This window comes from Zalophus californianus, chromosome 16 (genome assembly GCF_009762305.2).
Source record: "Zalophus californianus isolate mZalCal1 chromosome 16, mZalCal1.pri.v2, whole genome shotgun sequence".
Lineage (NCBI taxonomy): Eukaryota > Metazoa > Chordata > Mammalia > Carnivora > Otariidae > Zalophus > Zalophus californianus.
This window is the reverse complement of record NC_045610.1, coordinates 11,681,642-11,706,454: the sequence shown is the minus strand read 5'-3', so window position 1 is coordinate 11,706,454 and position 24,813 is coordinate 11,681,642. Positions and strand designations below refer to the sequence as shown.

At 51.9% G+C, this 24,813-nt stretch overlaps 2 protein-coding genes across 5 annotated transcripts in view; one reads left to right on the top strand and one right to left on the bottom strand.

The window, feature by feature from the left end:
• Positions 1-249: 249 nt before the first annotated feature.
• The window catches only part of LOC113939121, a 30,865-nt gene continuing 6,301 nt past the window's right edge, over positions 250-24,813 (bottom strand). Inside the window, exon 3 of the mRNA XM_027624692.2 lies at positions 250-1,916. Coding sequence (XP_027480493.2) covers positions 273-1,916 — 1,644 coding nt within the window. The 3' untranslated portion in view covers positions 250-272. The remainder of the gene's footprint in view (positions 1,917-24,813) is intronic.
• Positions 1,148-24,813, top strand: ALKBH5 (alkB homolog 5, RNA demethylase). 4 transcript variants are annotated; one of them, XR_003525307.2, is made up of 6 exons: positions 1,148-1,951; positions 9,738-9,818; positions 19,535-19,690; positions 20,527-20,683; positions 22,486-22,616; positions 24,059-24,813. XR_003525307.2 is itself a non-coding variant. In XM_027626027.2 (5 exons), the coding sequence occupies exons 1-5, from the start codon at positions 1,182-1,184 to the stop codon at positions 24,104-24,106; spliced, it is 1,212 nt and encodes a 403-aa protein (XP_027481828.1). In that variant the 5' UTR covers positions 1,148-1,181; the 3' UTR covers positions 24,107-24,813. The 4 variants fall into 4 exon arrangements, 3 of the variants coding, with proteins under 3 accessions (XP_027481828.1, XP_027481826.1, XP_027481829.1); XM_027626027.2 differs by lacking the exon at positions 22,486-22,616; XM_027626025.2 differs by having other exon boundaries at positions 22,486-24,813.

Genomic DNA, 24,813 nt, shown 5'->3' with positions numbered 1-24,813 from the left:
ACGTGACTCGTGGAACGTCCACTCCGGGCGGCGGGGAGGCGGCGGGGGTGGGGGGCAGGGAGGTGCCCCCTCAATGAGTCCAGCTTCTGCAGCCGTCGCCGTCTGGACTTAGAGCTGGGACCCGGTGCTCTCGGCCCCGCAGTTCGAGGAGTTTCGGCCGGTTTCAGAACTTTCCTAAAGAGTCTGAGGGCTTTTCTCCGTTGGCGTCCACATTCGGGCACTTCCATAGCCACCCATTCACCCCTCAGGGGTCCTCGACGCCCTCCACGCAGTTAATTAAGTGACGGACGCAGTAACCAAGGCGACCACTTGATTGACAGACACGAATGCGAACCAATTTCCGGAAGCTCCTGTCTGGGCCCGCCCGGCGCGTGGCCGGTGACCCAATGAAAGAACTGGAAACGCAAAAGGGGGCGGTGACGGGGCAGCCTAGGTTGTGGCGGTTCCCCGGTGGTTGCGCGTTGAGGGCTGAGGCGTTTTCGAGCCTTTGGACGATGCCGTGACGCAGCATCGCGAGAGCGTTGACAGTGTGAGCGCACCCCTGTGGAGGGAGCCCTTCGGTCGCGGAGGAGGCGCGTCAAGGAGGCAGGTTGCTGTTTGAGGGTGCTCCCTCGGAGTCCTTCAGTGAGTGGGGGAGGGGCGTCGGACGCCGAGCGGTCCCCGTCTGCGCTTGCGCGGGCGCCTCCGGTGACCCGGCCTACACGCACGCGCATGCCCGCTGCGCGCGGAGCCGCGGTGGCTGGCGGCATTGCGCGTGCGCGCTGAGGAGCTCGCTGAGGAGCGGCGCTGGCGGACGTCGGGCGAACGGCCCGTGACGTCGTGAGGAGCGCTTTAAAGTGCGGGCTGGGCCGGGCGTCTGAGGGTCTGGCTGGGAGTCGGGTCGGTCCTCCGCAGCGGCCCTCCGCGGCATGAGGCGCTGCCGGCGCCCTTGCTCCGTGGGACGTGAAGAAGGTGGGGAAGGAAGCCCTGTTGCCGCCACCGCTGCATGACCCGCCGCCCCTGAGGCCCGACCCCGCGCCCGTTCCCTCGACGCCCCCCCCCCGCCGGGTCCCCCGGTCTCGCATGGGGGCCTGGCGCTGAGGGAACCCCATTTCTCCGGGGGCGCCGGGGCGCGTCCTCCGAGAGCCATGCCCGGCCGCCCCTCCGGCCCCGGAGGACCCTAGAGCAGCGTCGTGGGGGCCATGGCGGCCGCCAGCGGTTACACGGACCTGCGTGAGAAGCTCAAATCCATGACGTCCCGGGACAACTATAAGGCGGGCAGCCGAGAGGCAGCGGCCGCCGCCGCCGCCGCCGTAGCCGCCGCTGCCGCCGCCGCCGCCGCCGCCGAACCTTACCCGGTGTCCGGGGCTAAGCGCAAGTACCAGGAGGACTCGGACCCCGAGCGCAGCGACTACGAGGAGCAGCAGCTGCAGAAGGAGGAGGAGGCGCGCAAGGTGAAGAGCGGCATTCGCCAGATGCGTCTTTTCAGCCAGGACGAGTGCGCCAAGATCGAGGCCCGCATCGACGAGGTGGTGTCCCGCGCCGAGAAGGGCCTGTACAACGAGCACACGGTGGACCGGGCCCCGCTGCGCAACAAGTACTTCTTCGGCGAGGGCTACACGTACGGCGCCCAGCTGCAGAAGCGCGGGCCTGGCCAGGAGCGCCTGTACCCGCCGGGCGATGTGGACGAGATCCCCGAGTGGGTGCACCAGCTGGTGATCCAGAAGCTGGTGGAGCACCGCGTCATCCCCGAGGGCTTCGTCAACAGCGCCGTCATCAACGACTATCAGCCCGGCGGCTGCATCGTGTCTCACGTGGACCCCATCCACATCTTCGAGCGCCCCATCGTGTCCGTGTCCTTCTTTAGCGACTCCGCGCTCTGCTTCGGCTGCAAGTTCCAGTTCAAGCCCATCCGGGTGTCGGAACCTGTGCTTTCCCTGCCGGTGCGCAGGGGAAGCGTGACTGTGCTCAGGTAACCCACCCGGGAAGGAGGGGGCGCCCCTGCATCCTGCCGCCTTAGCTGCCCACCCTCACCCAGGAGGCGGCAGCAAATAGCTCGCCTTTACAGTTGTGACCCATTCTTCTGGTTTGGGGGGGAGAAGGGGCAGGGGGGAAAAGGGGTCTGTGTTTAAAACACGTGTAGTAAGGAAGCAGGGGAGGGGTCAGGGAACCAATCTAGAATTTTGTATCCCGAGGGCAGGTTTGGCGTGATCACACACGCTTGACTAAGAATTGATACAAAGGCGTCTTTCTAGAAGGCTGAGATTTTAGAAGTCTGTTTTCTGTGTGTGCTTTTTAGCAAGTCACTTTTCCGTTTCTGGGTCTCTGTTTTCAAATCTGTGCTTTTAAAAAAATAAGTGGAACTCTTATTTGAGAGTCTGTCCAACTCAGCCATTTTCGTGTTTTTGTTGTTTTTTAAGCGGAACACATATGTAAGGCTTTCTTAACCGAGAAAATATGGAGGAAGGTCCCTGAGGGTATTTAATAGATACAGATTCTCTCTTCCCAACACTTTCCAGGGAGTGACTTCCCTGGAGACGAACAGATGAGTGGTTGAGGCAGAAATAGGGTGTAGCGGACTCGGAAAATTCAGCCCCTGTTGGCCGCAGAAGAGCCTGTTGGCCCTTTGTAAGAAGGTGTTACCTGTTACCAGGGCCATATGAAACCAAATAAAGTGGATCTTTTTACCTGGTGCTTTGTAGTTGCATCAGGCACAGAATTTAGGTTCTTGGCCTGTTTTGGGTCCCAGATCCTGCTGAGAATTCGCTCAGTACCCTGGTCCCCAAGAAGATTTTCTGCTGGAACGTCTTTGTTTATATGGAGTAGGAAATTTTTATTGGGAGGTGCCTCCTTCCAGCCCTAAAACAGGTAACCTAGCACTGTATTTTCAGTAATTCCCAAAACCTCTTAGGAGCTCTAGACTGCAGCTGCACAGAGCGGCTTGCTTGACCACCGAATTCTAGTATAGGATCAGAACGTGCTGAGTTTTTGTGAACAGCTTAACTTCTGAAGTCTGAGCCATGGGCCCTGGTCCTGGGGAGAAGTGGGTTCCTTAATATGAACTCTCTTAATGTGAGGCAGGTCATCGATCTCATTTGAGTTTAGCAGCTGAGGCTGCTTCTGTATCTGGGAGTGGCAGCAGAGCCTTGTGATATCCCAAGGTCTCCTGATGGGGAAGTTTGGGAAGTCAGTGGTAGCCGAAACAGTACTTTGGCTTCCTTATGCATCTGAAACTTAGATGGCCGCTTATCCATCAGGTGCCCCTTTGTCATTTGGGTTTCCAAGCTTACCCTTGGATCTAAGTGGTGCTCCCAGATTAAGGTCTTAGTGTAGAGCCCTTTAAGATGGGATTTCCAGGACAGACCCTCACAAGTGGCTTGCTGTGTAAGGCAGTTTGGTGTCTGACTTCGTTGAAGGGCTCTTGATCCTAAAAGGAGCTCACACAAAGGCCGTTTAGTCTCTTAAGGGAATATGAATTTTCCATAGTCACAGGTCTTTAAGGTTGTCTTGAGGAGGTCTAGCAGTGGTTGGGTGTGTAATGGGTGCTCATAAGACGCAGTTTGTGACTTTGAGGCTTTCCCTCCCCCTAGCGCGCATGCGCGCGCACGCACACACGCGCACACACACGCCCTGTCGAAGAGCAGAAGTTTTAAGTTCTTAAAATACAGATCTGTTAGTGATCAGCAACAGGATTGCATCATCGGGAAAATTCTCTTCATCTTTTCCTTGGAATAGTAAAGTCCTAAAGCTTTCCCAGTCCTTTCCAACTCCTGGATTCTGACTTGGCTCTGGTGTTAATGCCGGAGGCTCAGCCATATCCTGAAAAAGTGCTGCCCCAGGCTTTGACTCCAGCTTGGCTGTCATTTGCTTTGAGACCTTGTGGGCATTCTCTGAGTTGGCTTTCCCATCTGTAAAGTGGGGGTAATGCCAACTTCCAAAACCTTTTAGAATTAATGTTGGTGATTTGGTGTTTTATAAAGAGCCTGGCACGGGGTAGGCGCTTAAGTGGGTATTTGTTTTCATACACAACCCATTTAATGATCCCTTGATCTCGTCTGGGAAGGGGCTAGGGATTGGATGGAGCCTGCATCGTGGCTCTTCCTTCATAGAGTTCACAGCCTAGTGGGAGCCACAGACAGTTACAGCCCAGGAAAATAACTGCAGGAGTACTTTGAAGGTGGGGGGACCATTTTTGGAGTGTTAGAAGTTTTTAGTAGGAGGAAATGAGGTAGAACTTGAAGGGTGACTAGAACTTAGCCAGGCAACGAAGTTGTTAGCAGTGAGAACACGGAAGCTTTGGTGGCAGTAGCAGTGAGTAGCCATAGGTAAGGGGGGCGGGGGGCGGGGGGCAGGTAGATGCTGACTTGAGGCTGATGGAATTCGTTTTTAGTTCTCAGATTCAACCTGGACCTGAAGTAGAGATTCTGGCGAGGCATGCCATGGGAAAGCACTAGATCAGATCTCATCCGTAGTAGTACTATTGACATTTTGGGCTGGCTGATTCTTTGTTTTGTAGGGGCTGGTCTGTGCATTGTAGAATGTTTAGCAGCATCCCTGGTCTTTGTCCACTAAATAGCAGTTTCACCTTTATGGTGACCAAAAATGTGTCCAAATATTGCCAGATATCCCAGGGCGGGGCTGCGAAAATCATTCCAATGGAGAGCCACTGCTCTAGGGTTCTGGATGCCTCCACTAATTTTAATTTTCTAGCACCTGCTCATTTAGTACCCTCAGTTTCCTTGGTATGCAGGTGAGTGAACACCTGCCTGTTAGTAATGCCTCTCTTTAAGGGCTGCTTGGACTCTTCTCCAAGCTGGTAAGAGGGGATGTGATGCTTTCTTTCACTTCCTGGTGTGTATCCCAGTCCGGAAGTGATGAGCTGTAAATTTGCAGATTGGAAGACTGGGGCTGGTGAAAATAGTGGTTCTCTGAAGGTGGGGAGGGTTTTTAGTAAGTCTCATGTGACTCAGACCTCAGTTGTTAGCAGTGGAGTCTATACCCGTTCCAAGGCTACATGGCAGGAATACTGTTTTATATTTAATAGTTGTCAGTGTAGACGTTAGTATGTGGCAAACATTGACTCAGCAGTATCCAAATGTGGGCATTTGGAGCAGTGCCTCACAGACCCTTCTGGAAGTGCTTTAAAGGTCTTTCCAAATCCAGTGTTTTTTCTTGTCGTTGTGTTTGTAACCTTCCCATGTTGAGCCTAGTTGGTCCTCTCTTAATGCTATAGTCCAGGGAAATAAGTATCTTTTTACCTTCTTTTCATATCCCTTCTTTCCACATTTCTTCTCCTGTTCTCTGTAGGGTGAATGAGCAGATTAAAACACATTTTAGTTGGATTAATTAGAATAATTACCTCAAGACTAATTGCTTACTTGCTGCTACTTTTAATCACTGCTGCATGGTCTGTGGTTGTGGTGGCCACCTGCCCAGAGACCAAGGCCTTAGCCACCTGTCTGGAAATGACTTGTTACCACCAGCCATGGGACACGCAGAGGTGAGCGCAGCCTGTAACTTCTAAGTAATAACTGATATTGGGTGGAGTGAGTGGGCATCTCTTGTCCGTTCTGGGCTAAGGGCTGATCTTGTTCAGCTGTTTGAGAGCAAAATTTAGCTTTCTGGCTTAAAATAGTTGGGAAAGTAGGGCAGATAGGTCCTGGGCCACATCTCTTGTGTGCAGTCTTCTGATTCCATGGCAGGGGGAGGAACCTCAGGATGAAGTCAGGGCTGTGCGTTCTCAGGAGGAGCTCCGGGCCAAGGGGATTGGTTATACTTGGTTCTGCCAGGCCTAACAAGATGGCAGAAGCAGCAAAGGGAAGGAAGCTAGCAGGTGAACCATGGTCTTAATCGTGACGCTCAGAGCAAGCAGAAAGTAAATAGGTCATACACATGTCAGGGCTGGCTGGCCATTAGAGGCATAAGGCAGGCTCATGGGGGCTGCCCAGAGTACAGGTAGCTGTAGCTGAAGGGAGGCTGTTAGGCAGTCTTAGTGATCTTGGCCAGTCCCTCCACCTCTGGTTCTGTTCTGTCCTGGGCAGGGCACAGAGTGGATGTTGGGGAATGGTGGCTGTCTTGGAAATGTGCCTTAACACTGTCTCCAAGACTGTCCCCTAGAGGAGAAATGTACAGTCCTGCACGGTCCCTTAGAGTTTTTCAGACTCTTCATTTAACCTGCACCTAATCCTCTAAGGAAGGATTTGCTTTGAGATCTGTTTTGTAGATGTAGAAACAGAACAGTTAAGCTCAACACACATTTCATTTAGTGTCCACTGAGTGCAGAGACGAATAAGGCCTTTGCAGCACTTAGTCTTGCAGGGAAGACACAATTTCCACAAAGCCAAACATAGTAGTGGGGTGGGGGGGCGGTGGGTGGTGTGGGGGAAACCCAGCCTGGGGGATTTGAGGAAAGCTTCCCTGGGGAGAAGAAAGACTCTTAAGAGTCACTGAAAGCCATAGTGCTAGTGGGTGACGGAGCCAGGTCTGTCACTCTTGATGTTTGTGGCGTGCTGGTCACTGCTACGTGGGGTGGGGGGGACTTGAAAGGACTCAGCCCAGGCAGGGAGCAGGAGGCTGACCAGCATGAAGTATTTCCTCTTCTCCCTTCCCTGTGAAAACAAAGAGCAGGAGGCACTGGAACTTTTCTTCATGCCAAGGGTAAGGCTGGACCCAGGGCATATTAAGTTTCAGGCTGGCAGACTCTGACTTTCAGACAGTTTCTCTTGTAGTAAGTAGGTTTCTTAGCAGTAAATAATCCTCTGTGGTCTCTGCTGGACATTTTCTGTTGAAGCTTAGCCAGAAGAGCTTCCCTTGGCCAGAACTTAGGGCCTCCTGCTGCCAGAGAAGCCTGAGATACTGAGGAGGGGTCAGTATGTCACAGCTGCCAGGAAGTTCTAGAAGACCAGTACTAATGAGCTGTTCAGGTGTGTTCAGTGCCACGGTCATTTCTGGGGGTCCGTGTGGTCTTACCTCCACACTAGTTCTTCTGAAGCCTGGGCTTAGTGGCAGAATTCTGGAGGCCTTTGGGAGGTGGGGGCAGTTAAGGTTTGACAGACGTCTGGGTTTACTCCTTCTGCATTAAGGGAAGTGGTTCCTTGTTGAAGATGGGAGGTGAGGGTGGAGCTACCTGTAGCCATGTCAAACCGATTAATACTTGCAACAGTAGGAAAGGTTGTCTGTGGCTAGTACTGCACGTTCAGGCCTTAGAAATGCGCCTTGGGGGGCACCTGGGTGGCTCAGTCGTTAAGCGTCTGCCTTCGGCTCAGGTCATGATCCCTGGGATCAAGCCCCACGTTGGGCTCCCTGCTCGGCAGGGAAGCCTGCTTCTCCCTCCCCCACTCCCCCTGCTTGTGTTCCCCCTCTCTCTGTGTGTCTGTCTCTCAAATAAAACCTTAACACAAGCAGGCTCCATTGTGGAGTGACAAGAGCCTAGAACGAGCTCTGGAATTGGCTCTGGGAATGGGGCCCATGAGGCCTCTTCTGCTGGCAGATCCCTGCAAGAGGAACCCAGATCACATTTCCTGGGCAGGTACTGAACCCAAGTCTCTAGCTTGCCCCGCGGTGGTCCAGGGCCCTCTGGCTTCTGTCCTGTGCTTAGTAAATGGGAATGCCGTGCCAGGCACACTGTATTATTATCTAACTTAATTCTCAAAATAGCCCTACAGCTTCCAGGGGTGTTAACCATGTAGTCATAGAACTCTAATTCTGCCTACAAGGGAAGAGACAGTGTTTCCCCTTTTAAAAATCTTATCATTTGGTGCACCTGGGTGGCTCAGTAGGTTAAGCGTCTGACTCTTCATTTCAGCGCAGGTCATGATCTCGGGGTCGTGAGATCGAGCTCTGTGTTGGACTCTGCTCAGTGCAATCTGCTTGGGATTCTCTCTACTGCCTGCCCCCCACTCTTGTGCATCCGTGTGCGTGGTGTCTGTCTCTTTCTCAAATAAATAGAAAACATTATTATCATTAGTGGTCATAAAAGAATACATAAGTTGTAAAGCATAACAAAGTGAACACCCCAAACCTACTACTGTCCTTATTACAGATGAGGAAACAGGTTTAGGCCCCCAGCAAATGACTTCCTTAAGGTCACAAGGCTAGTAGGCAACAAAACTCGGGTTCTCACTCAGGTCTCTTCAACTCCTCTGTGTGTGGCATTTCTTACTGTAGGCCTACAGATATGAATACGTGTTATTTGAGAGAAGTTTCTTTGGTCAGTGCTCCATTAAAAAAAAAAAATTGTGTTGCTGTAGTAATTCTCAGATCCCTTAATACAGTCATGCTTTTTTAAACTCTTCGATATTTTCCACATTGATTTGGTTGTGGACATTTGTCCATAGTCTCTTCTAAGACTGATGGTCCCAGAGAAAACTGAAAACCTCTGGTCTAGGAGCAGCAGCTCAGAGAGGAAATCTTTAAAATAAAGGTTTGGGGGATGCCTGGGTGGATCAGTCAGTTAAGGGTCTGCCTTCGGTTCAGGTCATGATCCCAAAGTCCTGGGATTGAGTCCCACATCAAGCTCCTTGCTCAGCAGGGAGCCTGCTTCAGCCTCTGCCTGCTGCTCCCTCTGCGTGCCACTCACCCTGCTTGTGTGCGCGCGCGTGCTCCCATGAGTGGTGTCTCTCTCTCACTCTCTCTCTCTCTCAGAAATAAATAAAATTTTTAAAAATGGTAATAAAGGTTCTGTCTCTCCCAGCATGGCCTCAAATCAGAGGGGTTTCCCTCTTGGACTTATTTTCTATTTGTCTTGCTTCTAGTTCTTGCCCACATTGGGGCAGCCTGGCCATTTTGAGGCGTTCCTCCCAGGCCTGCAGTGTTTCTAACGGTCACACGGGTGTCTTTACAGCTGCCCTTGAGAAGGGAGCTGATGAGCAGCTGTGGAGAGGACGATTTGTGGTCCAGGGTTGGCCAGGGAAAAGCTGAGCAAGACAAGGCTGAGGTGTTCACCTCCCACCGCGCCTGTGTCTGGCTGTGTAGAGCCCTGCCTCGGCTCAGTGGAGGAACTTGGGGTGGGAGTACCTCTTGGGTGCCATGCTCCTGGTTGAGGGCATGTGAGGAGGCTCAGGATGCTGAGTTTGCTTCCGGAGTTTCAAATCGGAAAGATGTTAGCTGTGAAGAGGACAGTCATCTACCCACATTCATTGGTCTAAGCAGTTTTTTAAATTGTGTAACTTGATGAAAATAAATAGATATTTGAGTGTGATGGGAATTCTTAAAATATCCCAAACACAGCTGTCTTCAAGATTTTTGGATCCCCCCAAATGGAGGTTTTTGAAAGCTTGTTTTCAAGTAGACAAATTGAACATTGCAGCCTTAGTTCTCTGGTGACTCAGGGCTGTCCGTGTCTGCCTTGGCTTCCTCTTCGTGCTGAAGGGGGACGGGGGCAGGGAAGGAAGAAGAGGAGATGCAGTTCTTGTCTTCTCACCAAGGTCTGACCTAAGTCACTCTGGCTGCCTGCAGAGTGACTAAAGGTGTACCTTCTTGGGGGCCCTGTAAAAGAAGGGCTCTTGGCTTGTGTGGAGAGATTGCTGCTGTGGTTTCTGCCTTCAAGCCTGCCTTTGCCTCATCCCAGGTTTTTTCCTTGAGTGGAGCATCCTAGAGCTTCACAGGTGATTGCCCTTTCCATGTAGATCCTTGAACCTCTCAAAATAACAGGGCAGAGGTGGCCTTAAGACCTGGACCATATTTTTCTCTCTTTACCCTGTAGGGACTTTGATTGTCTGTTCACTTTCCAAGCTCATATGCTCTGTGTTTATTTTCAGTGGATATGCTGCTGATGAAATCACTCACTGCATACGGCCTCAGGACATCAAGGAGCGCAGAGCGGTCATCATCCTCAGGAAGTAAGTGCCCCGGTGTCTGGCACCTGCAGGACTGTCTGGAGATGTAGGTCTGGATTCCCTTAGAACTTGGCTCCTCTGTATCAATAGCATAGCAGCATGAAGCCTGGGAGAGGAAAAGGCTATCAGGTCTCATACTTTTTGATTTTAATTCTTTGAGGAAGAAGCGGTTTTGTCTTTTCTTCATTGGAAAATTAAGTTCTGTGTCTGTTTAAGGAGTTGGGGGCTGAGCCAAAGCACATGCTCCCAGTGTTTATGGACACAGTCTTGAGACAAGATTTGGGGACCCCTCTTCCAGACCTCCCCTCCCCCTGTCTCTTTCCTCATCTCTTTGGTTCTGATTTGTCACATGTGATCTTGCTGAGTATTTTTAGACTGTGCCTTAGCAGCCTGCTTTAAAAACGCCTGGGTTTTCACTTCTGGGAGGAGCAGGGAGTGAGAAGAGGAAACGAAGGTGGGAGGTTAGGCTGCAGTGTTTAGCAGTGGCATAGCTTGTGGCTGTCTCTCCTCTCTGGCCAGGGAGTTAGGGATGTACTGACCGACATCACTAGACCTGGCTCTTTAGCACTTCTGGTTTTCTGCTCATGGAGTGAATGGACCGAGCCAAACAGATGCTGGGTCAAGACAAGCTTGTCTTTAGAGTGGAGTCCCAAGAGGCTAGATGATTGTCCAGGGTTGTCAGGAGAGCAGACCCAGTGCCTGGACGCCCCCCCCCCCCCCCCCCCAGGCTGGAACACAATGTCCCATAGCTTGCCATCTTTTTTTTTCTTTTTTTCATTTAAATAGTATTTTTAGAATAGCTTTAGATTTACAGAAAATTGTAAAGGTAGTACAGAGTTTCCCTGTACTGCGTGTGTACCACTTCCCCGATCTTAACGTTTTATATTAGTAAGATATGTTTGTTACAGTTAAGAAAGCAGTATTGATATGTTATTATTAACTGAAGTCCTTATTTATTCGGATTTCCTTAGTCTTTTCCTAACATACTTACTCTGTTCCGGGACCCCACATTACATTTAGTTGTCATGTCACCTTAGGTAGGCCCCTCTTGGCTGTGACAGTTTTTCATACCTGCCTTATTCGTGATGACACTAACTGGTCAGATATTTTGTAGAGTATCTCTCCATTGGAATTTGACATTTTTGTAATGGTTCTACTGGGGTTCGGGTTTTGGGGGAAGACCACAGAGGTAAAGCTCCTCTTCTCTTCAGTCCTGTCCAGGGCACAGGACTTCTCACTGTTGATGTTAACACCTGGCTGAACTTGTGTTTGTCGGTTACCTTCTGCACTCTAAAGTTACTATTTCCCCTGCCTTAGGAAGGAAGTAGCTGTGTTCGTTGGTTACCTTCTGCAGGCAAAAGTTACTCTTTTCCTGTCTTAGGAGGGAAGTTGCTATGTGCAGCCCCCCGCATAAGGAGTGGGGAGTCACCACCCAAGTTATTTGGAAGTCTTCTGCAAAGACATTTTGTTTCTTCTTCTTTTTCTTTTGTGTATTTCTTTATTCAGTTGTTTACTTACATCAATATGGATTTAGGGGTATTTGTTTTATGCTCCAGTTATTCCAGCTTTTGCCATTAGGAGTTCTCTCTTTTTTTTTTTTAAAGTACATCCTTATTTTTTGGCTTGCCATCTTTTTAACTTCAATCTGTAAGTTGAGCATCTTGGCCTTTTGGGTCCAGAACTCCAAAATAATGTGGTGGATGAAATCTCTTTGGCATGGCTCTGCCAATTTGTCAAGTCAAAACTTGGGGTGTCTGTTGTACCTATATAGAATGGAAATGCTAGAGACCTGAAGGACAGTCCTGGGGTGCAGGCTGAGTAGCAGGCAGACGGGTCCGTTTAGGAGCTGGCAGCGTCTCACCTGTAGCCTAAGAATATTCCCAGAATTCATCAGAAGAAGGGTTTTTATCTGCCTTTCTTTCTTTTCCTGTGGTTCCCAGCACAGGCCAAAACCCAGAACACGGAAGTGATACAGTCCAGTTGTAGCTGCCTTCTGGTCTCTTCTCCCCAGTCATTTCTTCCTGGGCTATACTGGCACTTCCAACTCAGCCAAGGCCAAGTGGCCCACCTAGGCCAGGAGCTTGGAGAGGAACTCCTAGAGGGATATAAAACCAGAGCAGCAGCTTCCCAGATGCCCGGCAAGCCCCTCAAAATAGCTTATCCCAGGGAAATCTTCACTGGAGGCGCAAATGAAGTGGCCAAAGCTGGAGTGTCAGGTCATTCTTCCAGCTGTTTCCTTCCTCTTCAATGGTGGCTCCCTTACTTGACTTCCCGGGCTGGCTGGGTCAGATGCTTCTCAGTGGAGCTAGGAGCCTACACTGTTAACCAGGTCCCCCCGGAACCTCTTTGGCCAGCCGGGCCCCTGGTAGTGGTCTGACCTTGGAGAATTGACTGTTGGTAGGTAACTGATGCTCTTTGACCTTTTGACTTGAATGGGCCCAGGAGCCAACCACAGACTGGGTTAGAGAACAGAAGCACAGAGCCTTGGTTATGAGGGGGCTGGAGAGGAGTGGGAGGATGGCCCTCAGCCAATACTGCCCAGCTGTAGGGAGACAACTCCGGTTACCAGATGAGAGGCCCAGGATAAAAGCCGGGTTCCTTGTTGGGCTTTGCCTGTCCATGCAGCCTAGCCTTTTGGCGTTTTCCTTGTTGTCTTGTACTCCACACTTACATTAAAGTACTTGGAGCTCCTAGTGTGATCCATGGACTTGCATCCTTGCAGCAGTGTAGCCTCTTTTGGGAATGTTTTCCCATCTAACATGTTCATCTTATCCTCCGCATCCTACCCTGCAAATGACCCACGTATGCACAATGAAAGTTGGTTGACTTAGTCATCCGTCAAGGCTCAGGTGTTGATCGTTTTGACACGCGGAAAGCATCACAAACGTACCTGTAGCCTTCTCAGTGTATCCCCTCCCCCCACTTTAGACTGTTAATATATAGTCTATATTTGCCATCGTGAATTTCCAAATCTGCATTCTGTGGGGGCGGGGACCCTGTTCAGTCAGGCCCAGCATTGAGGCCTGGCCCAGAGGAGGTATCAGAGGAGGACAACACAGGTGAATGAGGAGCAGCTCCAGAGTTAGCTGTATGGGCTTTGTCTTGGAAAAGGACAAGCTGGTGACAGGATGAAAAAGGGAGCATCCTGGCCCAGGCACTGCCCAGACATCAAGGATGTGGCCTTGACAGGTACCTGGCTGACTTGCTTGCTGGTGAGGCTGCATCTAGATGGGTGGAATCTAGGCATTGAGCCTGGCCCTGCTCCTCATAGGCAGAGGGGGGAGGAAGCCAGTCCTGCCTTCTCTTAAGTTTGGATAAAAATTGTACAGGCTGTTGTGGGAGGGCTTGGGTGGCTCTGTCACGAGCTCTGGTCAGTCAGAGCTGGGACTATCCTTCCAAGTGCCTCATGGGAAATGGGTGGGTGGCCACCAAGTGCCTTTTGATTCAACAGAATGTGGCGCCTTTGAATGTGGTTGGTGCTGAGTCTCCATGTGTGTGGCACCATTGTTTCTCATGGGGAGGACTGGGAGGCTGGGAGTGACCACCTGAGGGTTTCCCCGTGAGTGGAATCCTCGGGCTGCAGCTTCGTATTGTAATCTGTTCGGGGTCACAACCAGGAAACGGCTGAGTAAGACCCTGACCCTGGGTCTGCTGGTATGTAACAGGTTGGCATTTTGCATGCCGGAACAACACAAGCAGAGTGAATACTGTCTTAAAAGCACAGAGAGTATCTGCTGGAGCCCAGCAAACGACAACAGCAACAAGAAACAAAAATTTTAAAAATTACATCCAAAAATTTTAAAAATTACATCCAGCTCGGCGGGGGTTGGGAGTGGGGGGAGTTCGGACAGGATTGGGAGTGGGGGGAGTTGGGACAGGATTGGTAGATCTGGCTCCTGAGCTGGAAATCGCTGGCCAGGCAGAAATGGTAAGCCCAGGGCGCCTGGGTGACTCAGTCGGTTAAGCGTCTGCCTGCCGCCCAGGTCATGATCCCAGGCTCCTGGGATTGAGCCTTGGCATTGGGCTCCCTGCTAAAGTGGGAGTCTGCTTCTCTCTCTGCCCCTCCCCCTGCTTGTGCTCTCTCGCGTGTGTGTTCTCTCTTTCAATGAAATGATAACTCTTGGGGCGCCTGGGTGGCTCAGTTGGTTAAGCAGCTGCCTTTGGCTCAGGTCATGATCCCAGGGTCCTGGGATCGAGTCCCGCATCGGGCCCCTTGCTACTTGGGGACCCAGCTTCTCCTTCTGCCTCCCGCTCCCCCTGCTTGTGCTTGCTCTCTTGTCTCTCCGACAAATCAAATCTTAAAAATTAATTGAAAACTCTTAAAACCAAAAAACCAGTAAGCTTAAAGGCTAGGTGTGAAGTATAGAGGATCTGTGTAGTTGAGGGGAGGTATGGGAAGAAGGTCTTGGATCAACTCTTGGTCATCAGGAGATGGCTTGTGGGCGGGCCTTCAGGGCCTTCGGTTGGTGGCCAGGGCACCCAATCCCTTGGTCTTCAGGAGGCACCCAGGGCTGCCCTAGGTCTGCCTACAAGATCTTGTATTCCTGCATGGCTAATCTCTCTAGTACATAAAGTGGCTCAAGGCAGTGTTAGTAGCCCATTTCTTTGCTTTGGTTAAGTGAGCTCAGCTTAGTGGGTTGAAGCTGGGAAGAGCAGCTAGAGGTTCATTTGCCAAATGTTAACCAAGGCTGGTATGCCAGGAAGCAGTGGGGTGAGGGATTTGCATGAGAGAGACTTTGTAGGAGGCTGAGTTAAATGGCTTATTTGGTCGTTCAGAACAGGGGACTCCCAGGGGTCAGGGGGAGACTGTTCCTGAAAGCAGAGTAACCCCAGTATGAGGCTCTGTGTGTGTATGAGCAGAGGGTGAGAATGGAGGGTGCATTCTGGGCTTCGTCCCTTGGGGAGGGGCAGGGGTGGCCAGCTCTTGGTTTCCCTGACTCGGCCTGAGACGTTGCCCCCACCAAAGACCTGTGCCATTGCTTCTGTCTCCATGATTCTCGTCTCCTAGGCCAAGGATTAGCCTACCTTTGTTTCTTGGTCCAGTGAGTGTGTGTGTCTATGTGCATTTACCCTGCACAAGGAATGGGGGAGCAGTTAAGACCACCTGGGGATGAAACTGGCTTAAGCTCCTGGCCTGGCTTTGCCCTGTCTTCACTGAAGACAAGTTGGTTATCTGAGCCCTGTGTCCTCACCTATAAATTGGGTTAGTGGTGGTGCTAGGGTTGGTTAAATTCAAGAATGCTGTGCCTGCTTCTCCTAGCCCCTTCCTTACCGTACTTGTTCTCTGAATTTGATGAGTCGGGCAGGGGATGAGGAAGGCTGCTGTCCAGTTGAGGGAAGGTGTGAGTTCAGGCACCGCGTGAGAGGAAAGCGAGACCTGGAGATAGGTTGTTCACTGGCCCAGGCCAGAGAAAGCAAGCTTGTTGTCTGGCCACCTGGTGTTGTGGAGGATATCGGTACCTAACCAGGCCTGAACGGGGGATTCCTAGGCACCCATGATGCTGGCCCTGTTGTCTGGCTATCATCCGTAGAGCTCTGGGTTACAGGTATGTGGTATGACATGTTGGTAATCAGGCTGAACGAGTTGGAGAGGCCCTTGGGGCCTGGTTATTGTGCAGGCCTGGGTATGGAGGTCTTCTGGGAGCCCTGCTAGGACCATGGGCTTGGGGTGCCCTCTTCTTTGGGTTATACCCCTCATGTGCCTTTCAGGCTCTCCTGAGACCGGTGTAGAAGCCTGCTGTGGTCAGAACTGTCTTGTGGGCAGCGAGGTGTGATGTTGGAGGGAGTTTGGTGGAAGATGGGGAGTGGTGTCAAGAGGGGGTGGGTACTGTTGCGGGAGAGAGAACAGTACTGTCTGCGCTTTGTGAGAATCTGATACTCAGGTGCTGCAGCTTAGGCCTAGAGGCCTAGGTCACTCAGTAGATAAGGGTGCTCAGACAGACCTGCTGCACTGCCTCCCTGCTCCATCTTGAGAGTCAGGCTTTGTAAGCACAAGGGTGCTTGGTGTGAGGGTGGAGCCGGGAGTTGTGGGATGGTTGGCTCCAGGTGCAGGCTGGTTCCTGGTCTCCCAGAAATGGTGGTCTGCCTGGACAGCAGTCTGCTCTGTTGGAGTACAGAGAGCCCACCTGGGCTTCAGAGGCCATCATGGGATAGTAGCTGTGTGACTTAGGCCAGTGATTTGGTCTCCAATATAGCATTGCTTCCCATCCTTACGGTGGAAGTAATCCTTCTCAGCAGCTTCTCTGAAGGATTAGAGGATTCAGTGAGTGATAAAGGAACATGAGGAGAGCTCCTGGGATGGTCAACTCCCTCTCTTTGCCCTCAGGTCACATGTTAATGTGTTAATATTAATGCTTAGTCATCCTCCATTTGTTTTGGCTTCCCCAGGATCTGTGCCCAATCCCTGCTTTGTCCTGGGGGCTGTCCTGACACCGTGGGTGACCTCACATACCTGGGGTGCCTTGCTGTAACCCCTGGATGTTAAGTCAGATCTGTGAGGCAGGTGTCTGTTCCTCTTGCCACCTGAGGCGGCCCAGGCCCCAGCCCTTACTGCTAGCACTTCCTGACTTCCAAGTTTATGGATCTTGTTTGCTGAACCCTGAGGGGCCTGGCATGCTCCTTGGAAGTTAGCTGCCTTTTAAGAGGGGTGTTCTCAGAAATTAAGCTGTCAGTGGGCAGTGGGTTTGGGATCTTGCTCTAGCCTGGCTTCCTGCAGCACGGTAGCTTTTTGGAAGTGGAAGGAGGGCAGGAACTTCTCCAGCTATTCTGAGATGTACTTGTAACAGCCCCAGGGGATGTGTCAGGAGCACTTTGGGGACACAGAGCTTATACTGCCCCCAAAGTGGGTACGAGAGACAGGGTTCTTAGTAGGGCCTCCTCTGATCATCCCTTCTCTTGAGGGCCGCCTCCTGATGGCGGTGGTACTGTCTCGTGCAGAACATCCTTCCCCTCCTTTAGGCAGTTCGAGAGAAGCAGAGCCAGTCCGTGTCCTTCGCTTGTCTAGTCTCCGCTGGTCCCACCTGTCTACCTAGCCTCTCCAGTGGCCCTACCCCCATGATGGGGGGCCACCACCGCTGCCCAGGCTGGCCGCTCAAGAAGGGCGGGGGGCGGGGAATCCCCTCCAGGGATCAATGTGTGCAAGCTCTGCCTGCGTGGCAGGATGTGCTCAATGTTTTGCAGCCCCAGAAGTGCCGGGGCCAGCCAGGCTCTCCCTTGGTGGCTGTGCTCTTGGTTCTCTTGCCGTCTGTCAGTCATCTGAGAAAACAACTGCAGGCTGCCAGGCCCTGCCTGCCAGGGCTTCGCTGGGGCTGCTTCGTCCTGCTGTATTTTTCCTGCCCTGAGCGTGTGCTCCTGGTACCTGTGCAGTCTTAGCATTGGCGTTAGCTCCATCGTGCTGGGGGTGGGTGTGAGGGGGGGCTTTCCTCCATAAGTCTTCACAGCCTTGGAGGCCTCTCAGCCAAGCTTAACAGCTGATGTCTTACTTTGGTCTGCTCTCCGCCACCTGGCCCTCTCAGCCAGGAAGGGTTGGGGTGGGGGGATGAGGCCTGGCCTGGTAATGAAGAGGTCCTTGGGCTCCAGTGATTTCTAATTCCCACCCTCGTGTCTGGGTGTTGGCTAGCACCACCTCTTCCTGATAACCGTCTCAATACTAGCCTTGAGGGGCGCCTGGGTGGCTCAGTCGGTTAAGCGTGTGCCTCTTTAACTCAGGTCATCGTCTCAGGGTCCTGGAATTTAGTCTGGCTTTCTGCTCAGCAGGGAGTCTGCTTCTTTCCCTCCCTCCCTTTCTCCCTCCCTCCCCTCTTCCCCTCCCCCCTCAAATAAATAAGATCTTTTTTAAAAATCTTTTTTTTTTTTTAACATTTTATTTGTTTTGGGGAGAGAGAGGGAAACAGCAATTGTGAGCAGGGCAGAGGAAGTAGCAGATTCTCTGCCGAGCAGGGAGCCCGATGTGGGGCTCAATTCCAGGACCCTGGAATCATGACCTGAGCCGAAGGCAAATGCTTAACTGGCTGAGCTACCCAGGCACCGCCCCCCCCCCAAAATATCTAAAAACAAAACAAAACAAAAACCTCCTAGCCTTGAAGGATGCCACTGGATTTCTAGACCCTTAGAACTGAAAGAGGCCCTAGGACCAGCCACACTTCTTCCTACTTTGCTTAGGTGGAGAAATGGGCCCAGAAAAGGGTGGAAACCAGCCTGGATTCTAAGTGGCACCATTAGGGCTGGATTTTCCTTTTGCTGCTAGGTAGGTCCTGGTTCCCTGAGCTTGGAGGGCCCAGAGTGGAGGCCGAAACTGGCAGGCCAGTCTGTACAGCTGACCATTCTGCTTCCGTGTCCATGAGGCCAAAGCAAACAGGCAGGGGAAGTTGCCCTGCTGGTCTGCCCACCGCTGTGGGCCTGAGCGCGTTAGAGCCTTGGTTCCTAGCTAGGAGGCGCCCCCTGCTGGCTACAGGAGAAAAACCCCTGCCCAGGGTCAGAGCCCTGTGGTTACTGCTTGTCAGGCTTGGTTGGAGTCTCACCTGGGCTTAAACCTTTCTCCCACGACTTCTAGGACCCGTAACCTTTGGGACCTAGTTTTCCCCATCTGTTTACAGCAGGTCAGCCAGTCAGTCGGGGGGCGGGTAGGTAGAGGGACCTGTGAGGTTTGCATGTAGTTGTTACGAAGAATACCATGTGGCTTAGGCCAGGGCAGCTCTCGGATTTCCCTCCTGCTGTCTTCCCTGCAGTGTTCTTGTGAGGTTGCTTTGCTCTGACCACAGCACCTTCCTCAGAACCAAGTGACTGTTTTGTGCACAGCTGCCTTTGGGAAGGGTGCCTTCAGGGCCTTTTGCCAGATGTGTCCCCATCACTCCCCACCCCAGGCTTCTCTCCTTGCTGCCTTGCTCCCCTTGCTGCCACCAGCCTGACTTACCAGCCTTCTCTGTACCACACAAGAAGCCTTGGGGCTTTGAGGTTTCCCAGGCTAGCTTCCTCCTGGCCTGGCTTCATAAAGGACTCCAATCATGGCCCTGGACTATCTCCCTGCTCACCTTCTCCCTCTCCCCTGTCCATACTTTCATGTTTTCCCTTTACTGGGCAGTGTGTTCCTTAAAACTCACGCCTACTGTTTGGTGGGGATTTTGCCTTCAAAAGCCTTTTGGCCTTGACTTGGATAGCATCCTGTAACTGGCAGAAGCTGCCAGGTGGCTGTGGTGGGATCATAGCCAAGCGTGTGAATGTTGAGTTGGGCCTGGGCTTTCCTGGCTCTGCCACAGCCTTAGGGTTCCTGTAGGAGAGTCTCTTTTCCCTTTTGTAGGCCTGGACCAGGGGAACCTTCTTTCCTGTCTTGATATTTCAGGAAGGATGAAGGCATCTGCTTGAGTATTATGGGGCCCTCAGTACTCTGGCAGGTGGAATAGAAGCCCCTGGAGAACCTCTGGGCCGAAGCAGGGTGAGTGGGGCTGCTTGTCCAGCTAAGAGAGAACCCTGGATCTTTCCCCTGGTGCAACAGATCTTTCTCACTAGAGGTCTCCAAACAGAAATGTTCCTGTTCCTACTCCTAAGCCTTAACTTAAGAAGGTGGGTCTTTGCAAGTCAGCCAGACCTAGTTGAACCATGAGGAAACTGAGGCACAGAGCAGAGACTGCTGGCTCCCTGCTTCCTGGCCAGAGAATTGGTCTGATGGGGCCCACACCCTCCCCAGAGGCCCACTGGTGACCCCATGCATGTTTCCTTTGCAGGACGAGATTAGACGCACCCCGGTTGGAAACAAAGTCCCTGAGCAGCTCTGTGTTACCACCCAGCTATGCTTCAGATCGTCTGTCGGGAAACAACAGAGACCCTGCTCTGAAACCCAAGCGGTCCCATCGCAAGGCAGACCCTGATGCTGCCCACAGGTGCTCAGCTTAGGGACCTTCAACAAAGGCCAGCAAAGCAGCCCCATGGCCTGGCTGTAGGGTGAAATGGGTGGGGGAAGCCTGGGGTGGGTGGTTCGGAGCCTGGCATTGACCACCTTTCCAAGCCTTATGTCTGCTGCTAGGTCATTGGCATTGGTGGCATTCCCACCTAACCCGTGACCAGCTGCCTGCACCCCCAGAGAGCGGGGGTTGAGACGAGATTCTGACAAGTGGGAAGGCTTTGTGGGCTCCCTTTGACTTGCCTCGCTCAGTCCACCCAGACAAATACTCTTGTGGGGTATACTTAAATGTTAGGAGGGAAGCTCGGGCCATGGAGGATAGCAGACCAGGGACCCATTTCAGAAGGGTTGGGGGGAGGATTTCTGGGAAGTGTTTAAGCTGAGATGAGAAGGGTGAGGAAAGCCGTATGTGAAGGCCCATCTAGGCAAGAGGTACTTGGGCTGAAGCCCTGAGGCTGGAAGAGCTTGCTGGTCAGGGGCTAGTGGAGTTGGTGAGCAGATGAGGGGTGGGCAGAGCACGGGGACAGAAAAGAGGAGGTGATGGCAGGACGGTGCAGGGCCTTGAGGCTGTGCTGGGATGGGAGGAGCCTCCTGTCCAGCAGGTTTGGCAGTGTCCTGGCGTACTGGACTCAGCCAGGCAGACCTCCCAGGGTAATTGGGAGGTGTTTCAAAGACTAGACGTGGCCACTGCACTTAGTGGGCAAAGGGCCGATGCCAGTGCGTCCGCCATTGCCGCCCCTCCTGGAGAATGGCTGAGCTGGAGTGCGCCAGCCCACAGGTGGTGAGGGATGCTTCCATCCACCTCTTCCCTTGCAGGCCTCGGATCCTGGAAATGGACAAGGAAGAGAACCGGCGCTCAGTGCTGCTGCCCACACACCGTCGGAGGAGTAGCTTCAGCTCCGAGAACTACTGGCGCAAGTCCTACGAGTCTGGGGAGGACTGCTCAGAGGCGGCAGGCAGCCCCGCCCGAAAGGTGAAGATGCGGAGGCACTGAGGCTTGCTGCGCCTCCCGGGAACTCTGGTTAATACTCACGGAGCTGCCCCCTCCTTCTGTTCATGTCGGTGTTTTGTTTTGTTTTTCTTTGGTTTTTGTTTTTCGTTTTTTGTTTTTTGTTTTTTGTTTTTTTTGATCCTTACATTTTTTTTCTCGGGTTTGTTGCCTGTTAAGGCTGAAGAACAGAATTGGCTGGGACCTGATTCTCATGTTTTTGGTTTTCCTACAAAATGGAAAGGCTGTTGGCATCTATAGGGGACAGAAGCTCACGCTGGAGTGGCCAGTAGAGGTGGGGGGGTAGCTGTCCTCAAGTGGGGCCGTGTCAGACTGGGTTTATTTAAGAGCAACAAAGTGTTTTGGTTAAGAAAATTCTTGTTTTGCTTTAAATGTAAATCTTCCTCCGTGTTGTAAGTGAAGTTCAGTCTTCTGCCCCTTCTCTCCACCCACCCCCCATGTCTGTGTGCTGGGTTGAGATCTCATGTTCCTTGTTGGCTCTGCAGGAGGCCTGCTGTCCTCCCACCTCTCACCCATTCTCCAGGCCCTGGAAGCTCACGCAGATAGCCTCTTCCTCCTCCAGCAGAGTTGTTCAGGATGCCTGCGTGGAGGTTTAAACAGTCCTCTGCCACCCCAAAGCTTTTGGCTGAGCCCCTGGGCTTCCTGCACGCCCATTGGCCTGATCTGCCCACAGGTCCCTGAGCTGCTGAGGGGCTGGCTACAGTGGTCCTGACCTTTCTTGCCAGGAGCACGCCACTTTGCTGGGTTGCTTCTTTCAAGCATATGCGTGTGATTGTACGGAACAGTTAGACTTACCACGTTGGGGCAGTTTTAGGAATTGTTTCTAGCTAGAGGGACTGGTGTCCTTCCAAGTCTAGCATTTGGGGTATGGAAAATTGTTGTGGTGTGTGGTAGGGTTTTTGTTTTCTTTTGTTGTTGAGTTTTTATTTTTTCCTTTGGTCTCCTGACTTCTTCCTAACCCTTTCCTTTCTCCTACGTTGGCCAGTGTGAGCCTTCTTTCCATGTCATCCCCATAGGAAGGTGCCTGTCCGCCCCCTCTGTCTGCCTATAGCATGCATCCAAGGCCAGAGCTCAGGGCTGCAGATTGGGTTGGTGCCTCCTCTCCTTCAGGGGCGTGGGAGCTGGGGAAGGGGCTTTGAAGAAGTAATAAAAGGAAAAAAGATAGTTTTTGGCAGTTCCCAGCTACTCAGAACCTTGAAGGTTGCAAGGTTTAGATGATCTAGATTCATTAGGAATGTCTCCTTGCCAGCCAAGGCCGAGACCCAGGCCTGCTGAGAGCAGAGGCCTTCCCAGTCCCCAGGCTGCCACCACCCCAGGGGGCCTTGTCTTACAGAGGCCCAGGCCTGAGGCTGCAGAAATCTAGGGCAGCCACCACCATCAAGAAGCCCCTCTCAGGGCCCAGAACTCCTTTGCCAGCGTGGATTCAAGTCGGGACTGCATAACTAAAGCAGTTGCAGTTTTATTTTTTTTTTACAGCTTTTTTCCCAAAAATGATTTGTAGTTGTGTGTGCAGCACTTTGCCCTGATATGTGTGCTCTACAATAAAAACCAAATCTAATATATTTTGAAACAGTTGTCCGATACTGTTATAAGAGAGGACTTGCATTTGGTGCTTCCTTAATCCCCTTATTTTCTTAACTCTGAACCCAGGCTGGGGAGGCCAGACAGAGTTCATTGCCCACCAGGGAGGTCCTCATGGGAGGTAATAGGGCTGGGGGCCGAAGGTGAACTTCCCCTCTGCCTGCTGTGCTCTCACCCACTCCCAGGAGGATGGACCATGTGTCCAGGTGCCCCCGACGCCATGGGCCTACAGGAGCCAGGATCACACCCTGCTGAGTTTTTGAAGCCTTCCCCCCACTGGACGTGACAGGCTGTGTGCCAGTGAAGGAGGGACAGGGTGAGCAAAGTTGGGGAGAGCCTGGCCTTTGTAAAAGATAAGCAAGTGGTTTTGCTCGTTAAACAAATTCTTGAGTTCCTTCTATATTCTGGCTGAGCCCTCACTGTGACCTCATCAGTGAGCAGAAGTCTTCTGGTCCCTGCTTTCAAGATGTGTACTACAGAGTTGTGGGATACAGTTAACAGGCGTCAGGCAGATGTGTTTGTGTGGACTGGGGTTGGAGCCCAGAGGGTTTTAGTCCCTCCAGGTCCCAGACCTGGCTGCCAGATTCTGGTCAGCTTGGGTCTGCAGTCTCCCTCGTTGACTTCCAGTGCCCAAGCCAGTCTGGCCAATTCTTGCTGTGGAAACCTGGCAGCAAGTCACTTAACCGCCCATTTCAGAGAGGAGAAGAGAGAATCTAATCTAGAGGGAGCAAGTGACTGGCTAGGGCTCAGTCCTGGAAATCGGTGACAGGATAGGAAAGGCAGTGGGGGGGAGCCTGCATGTGGTCTGTGGCTAGTTAGGCCTGCGGGGGTAGACTGGGTCCCGGTTGCCCCAGAGAGGAGACACAAGCTGAAAGGGAAGGTAACTTGCTCAAAGTCCTCCAGACTACAGGGCAGAGGGGGGCACCTCCCACTCTGTGCCCAGGCCCCTGGCTCAGGCATAGAATGGGGGGCTCACGTGGAGGGCTGGGGAGCTGCCGCTCTACGGTGGTAGCTATGACGGAGTCACACCTGGGCTCTTCCTAGTCCCAAAGAGGCCCTTTGCTCTGCAGGAATGAGAGACCGGAGAGGCTGGGGCAGGGGGCTCCAGCCCTGGTAGCTTCTGCTGCATCATTGGCTTCAGTCTCTGCCCAGCAGTTCCACAGCACCCCATCTCTGGACTAAACTAATTTTCTGAGTAGTCCCTAAGCCTGCCGGGGTTCTGCACCTGACTCCCTGAATCTGACTCTGCTCCCACCCCAGGCTTGCACACAGTAGGTGCTCTATCAACATCTGGCACTAGCCCTGCCTTTGTGGGGAGCCCATCCCATTCCTTCGATCCTATTGGCTGGGGAAGTTGCGGCCCAAAGACCCCTTCATTGAAAAATACGAGTGTCCTACTGTGTGCCAGGCTCTGCGCTGGGTGCTGAGGATACAAGACAGACCTGGTATAGGTCTCTCTCGCACATAGCTGTTCTAAATTGTGCCGACACAAAAGGTGTGTAGCACAGAAATTACAAATAATAAAACACACAGTACACTCTTTGTTATTAAAGTTCTGTATAGCCAAGTGTTCCTCACAGGATGCTTTTGTCGATCTTTTTGATAGATTCTTTTATTTGTAGCTTATCTGTGGTTGTAACTCAACCGTGATATGGCAAATGGAGTTGTATCCCATTGCTGATTATAGTTTTCCAGGGCTCCTGTAACAAAGTACCACAAACTTGGTGGCTAAAATATCAGAAATGTGTTTTTTCACAGTTTGGAGGTCTAAAATCCAAAATGACGATTGCTGGGCTGAGATCATGATCGAAACCATGCTCCTTCTGGAGGCTCCAGTCCTTGCCTCTAAAAGCTTCTGGTGGCTGTTGACGTTCCTTGATCGTGGCCCCATAACTCCTGTCTCTGCCTCCGTGGCCCCATGGTTGCCTCTTCCGTGTGTACCAAGTCGCCTTCTGCTTGTCCCTCATTAGGACACTCGTGATTGGAGTTAGGGCCTACCAGGATGATCAAAAATAATCTGCCCATGTAACGATCTTTAGTCACGTCTGCAAAGTGGAAAAAAATGCACAGATGCCAAGGATTAGGACCTGAAACCTCTGGGCGTCACTGTTCAGCCTGCTACACTACTCTTTTCCCGATAAGTCTGTCCTTAAACCTGGGACATGGCCTACTGATTGCTCATCGTTGGAACAAACTATGTTAGTTGGATTGAAATTTCTCAGCCTCAGCACTACTATTAAATTTAATCCGCATTATTTTCTCTACTGATTTCTTAAATCTAGACCTGTGCTGTCCAATATGGCAGCCACTGGACAGTTTGGCTGTTGAACACTTGAAATGTGGCTGGTTTGAATTGAGATGTGCTTTAAGTGTCAAATACACACTAGAATTTGAAGTTAGTATGAAAAAAAGAATGTAAAATATATCATTAGTTACTTTATATTGATTACGTGTTGAAATGACAATATTTTGGACATACTGGGTTAAATAAAATACACTTTAATTTCACCTGT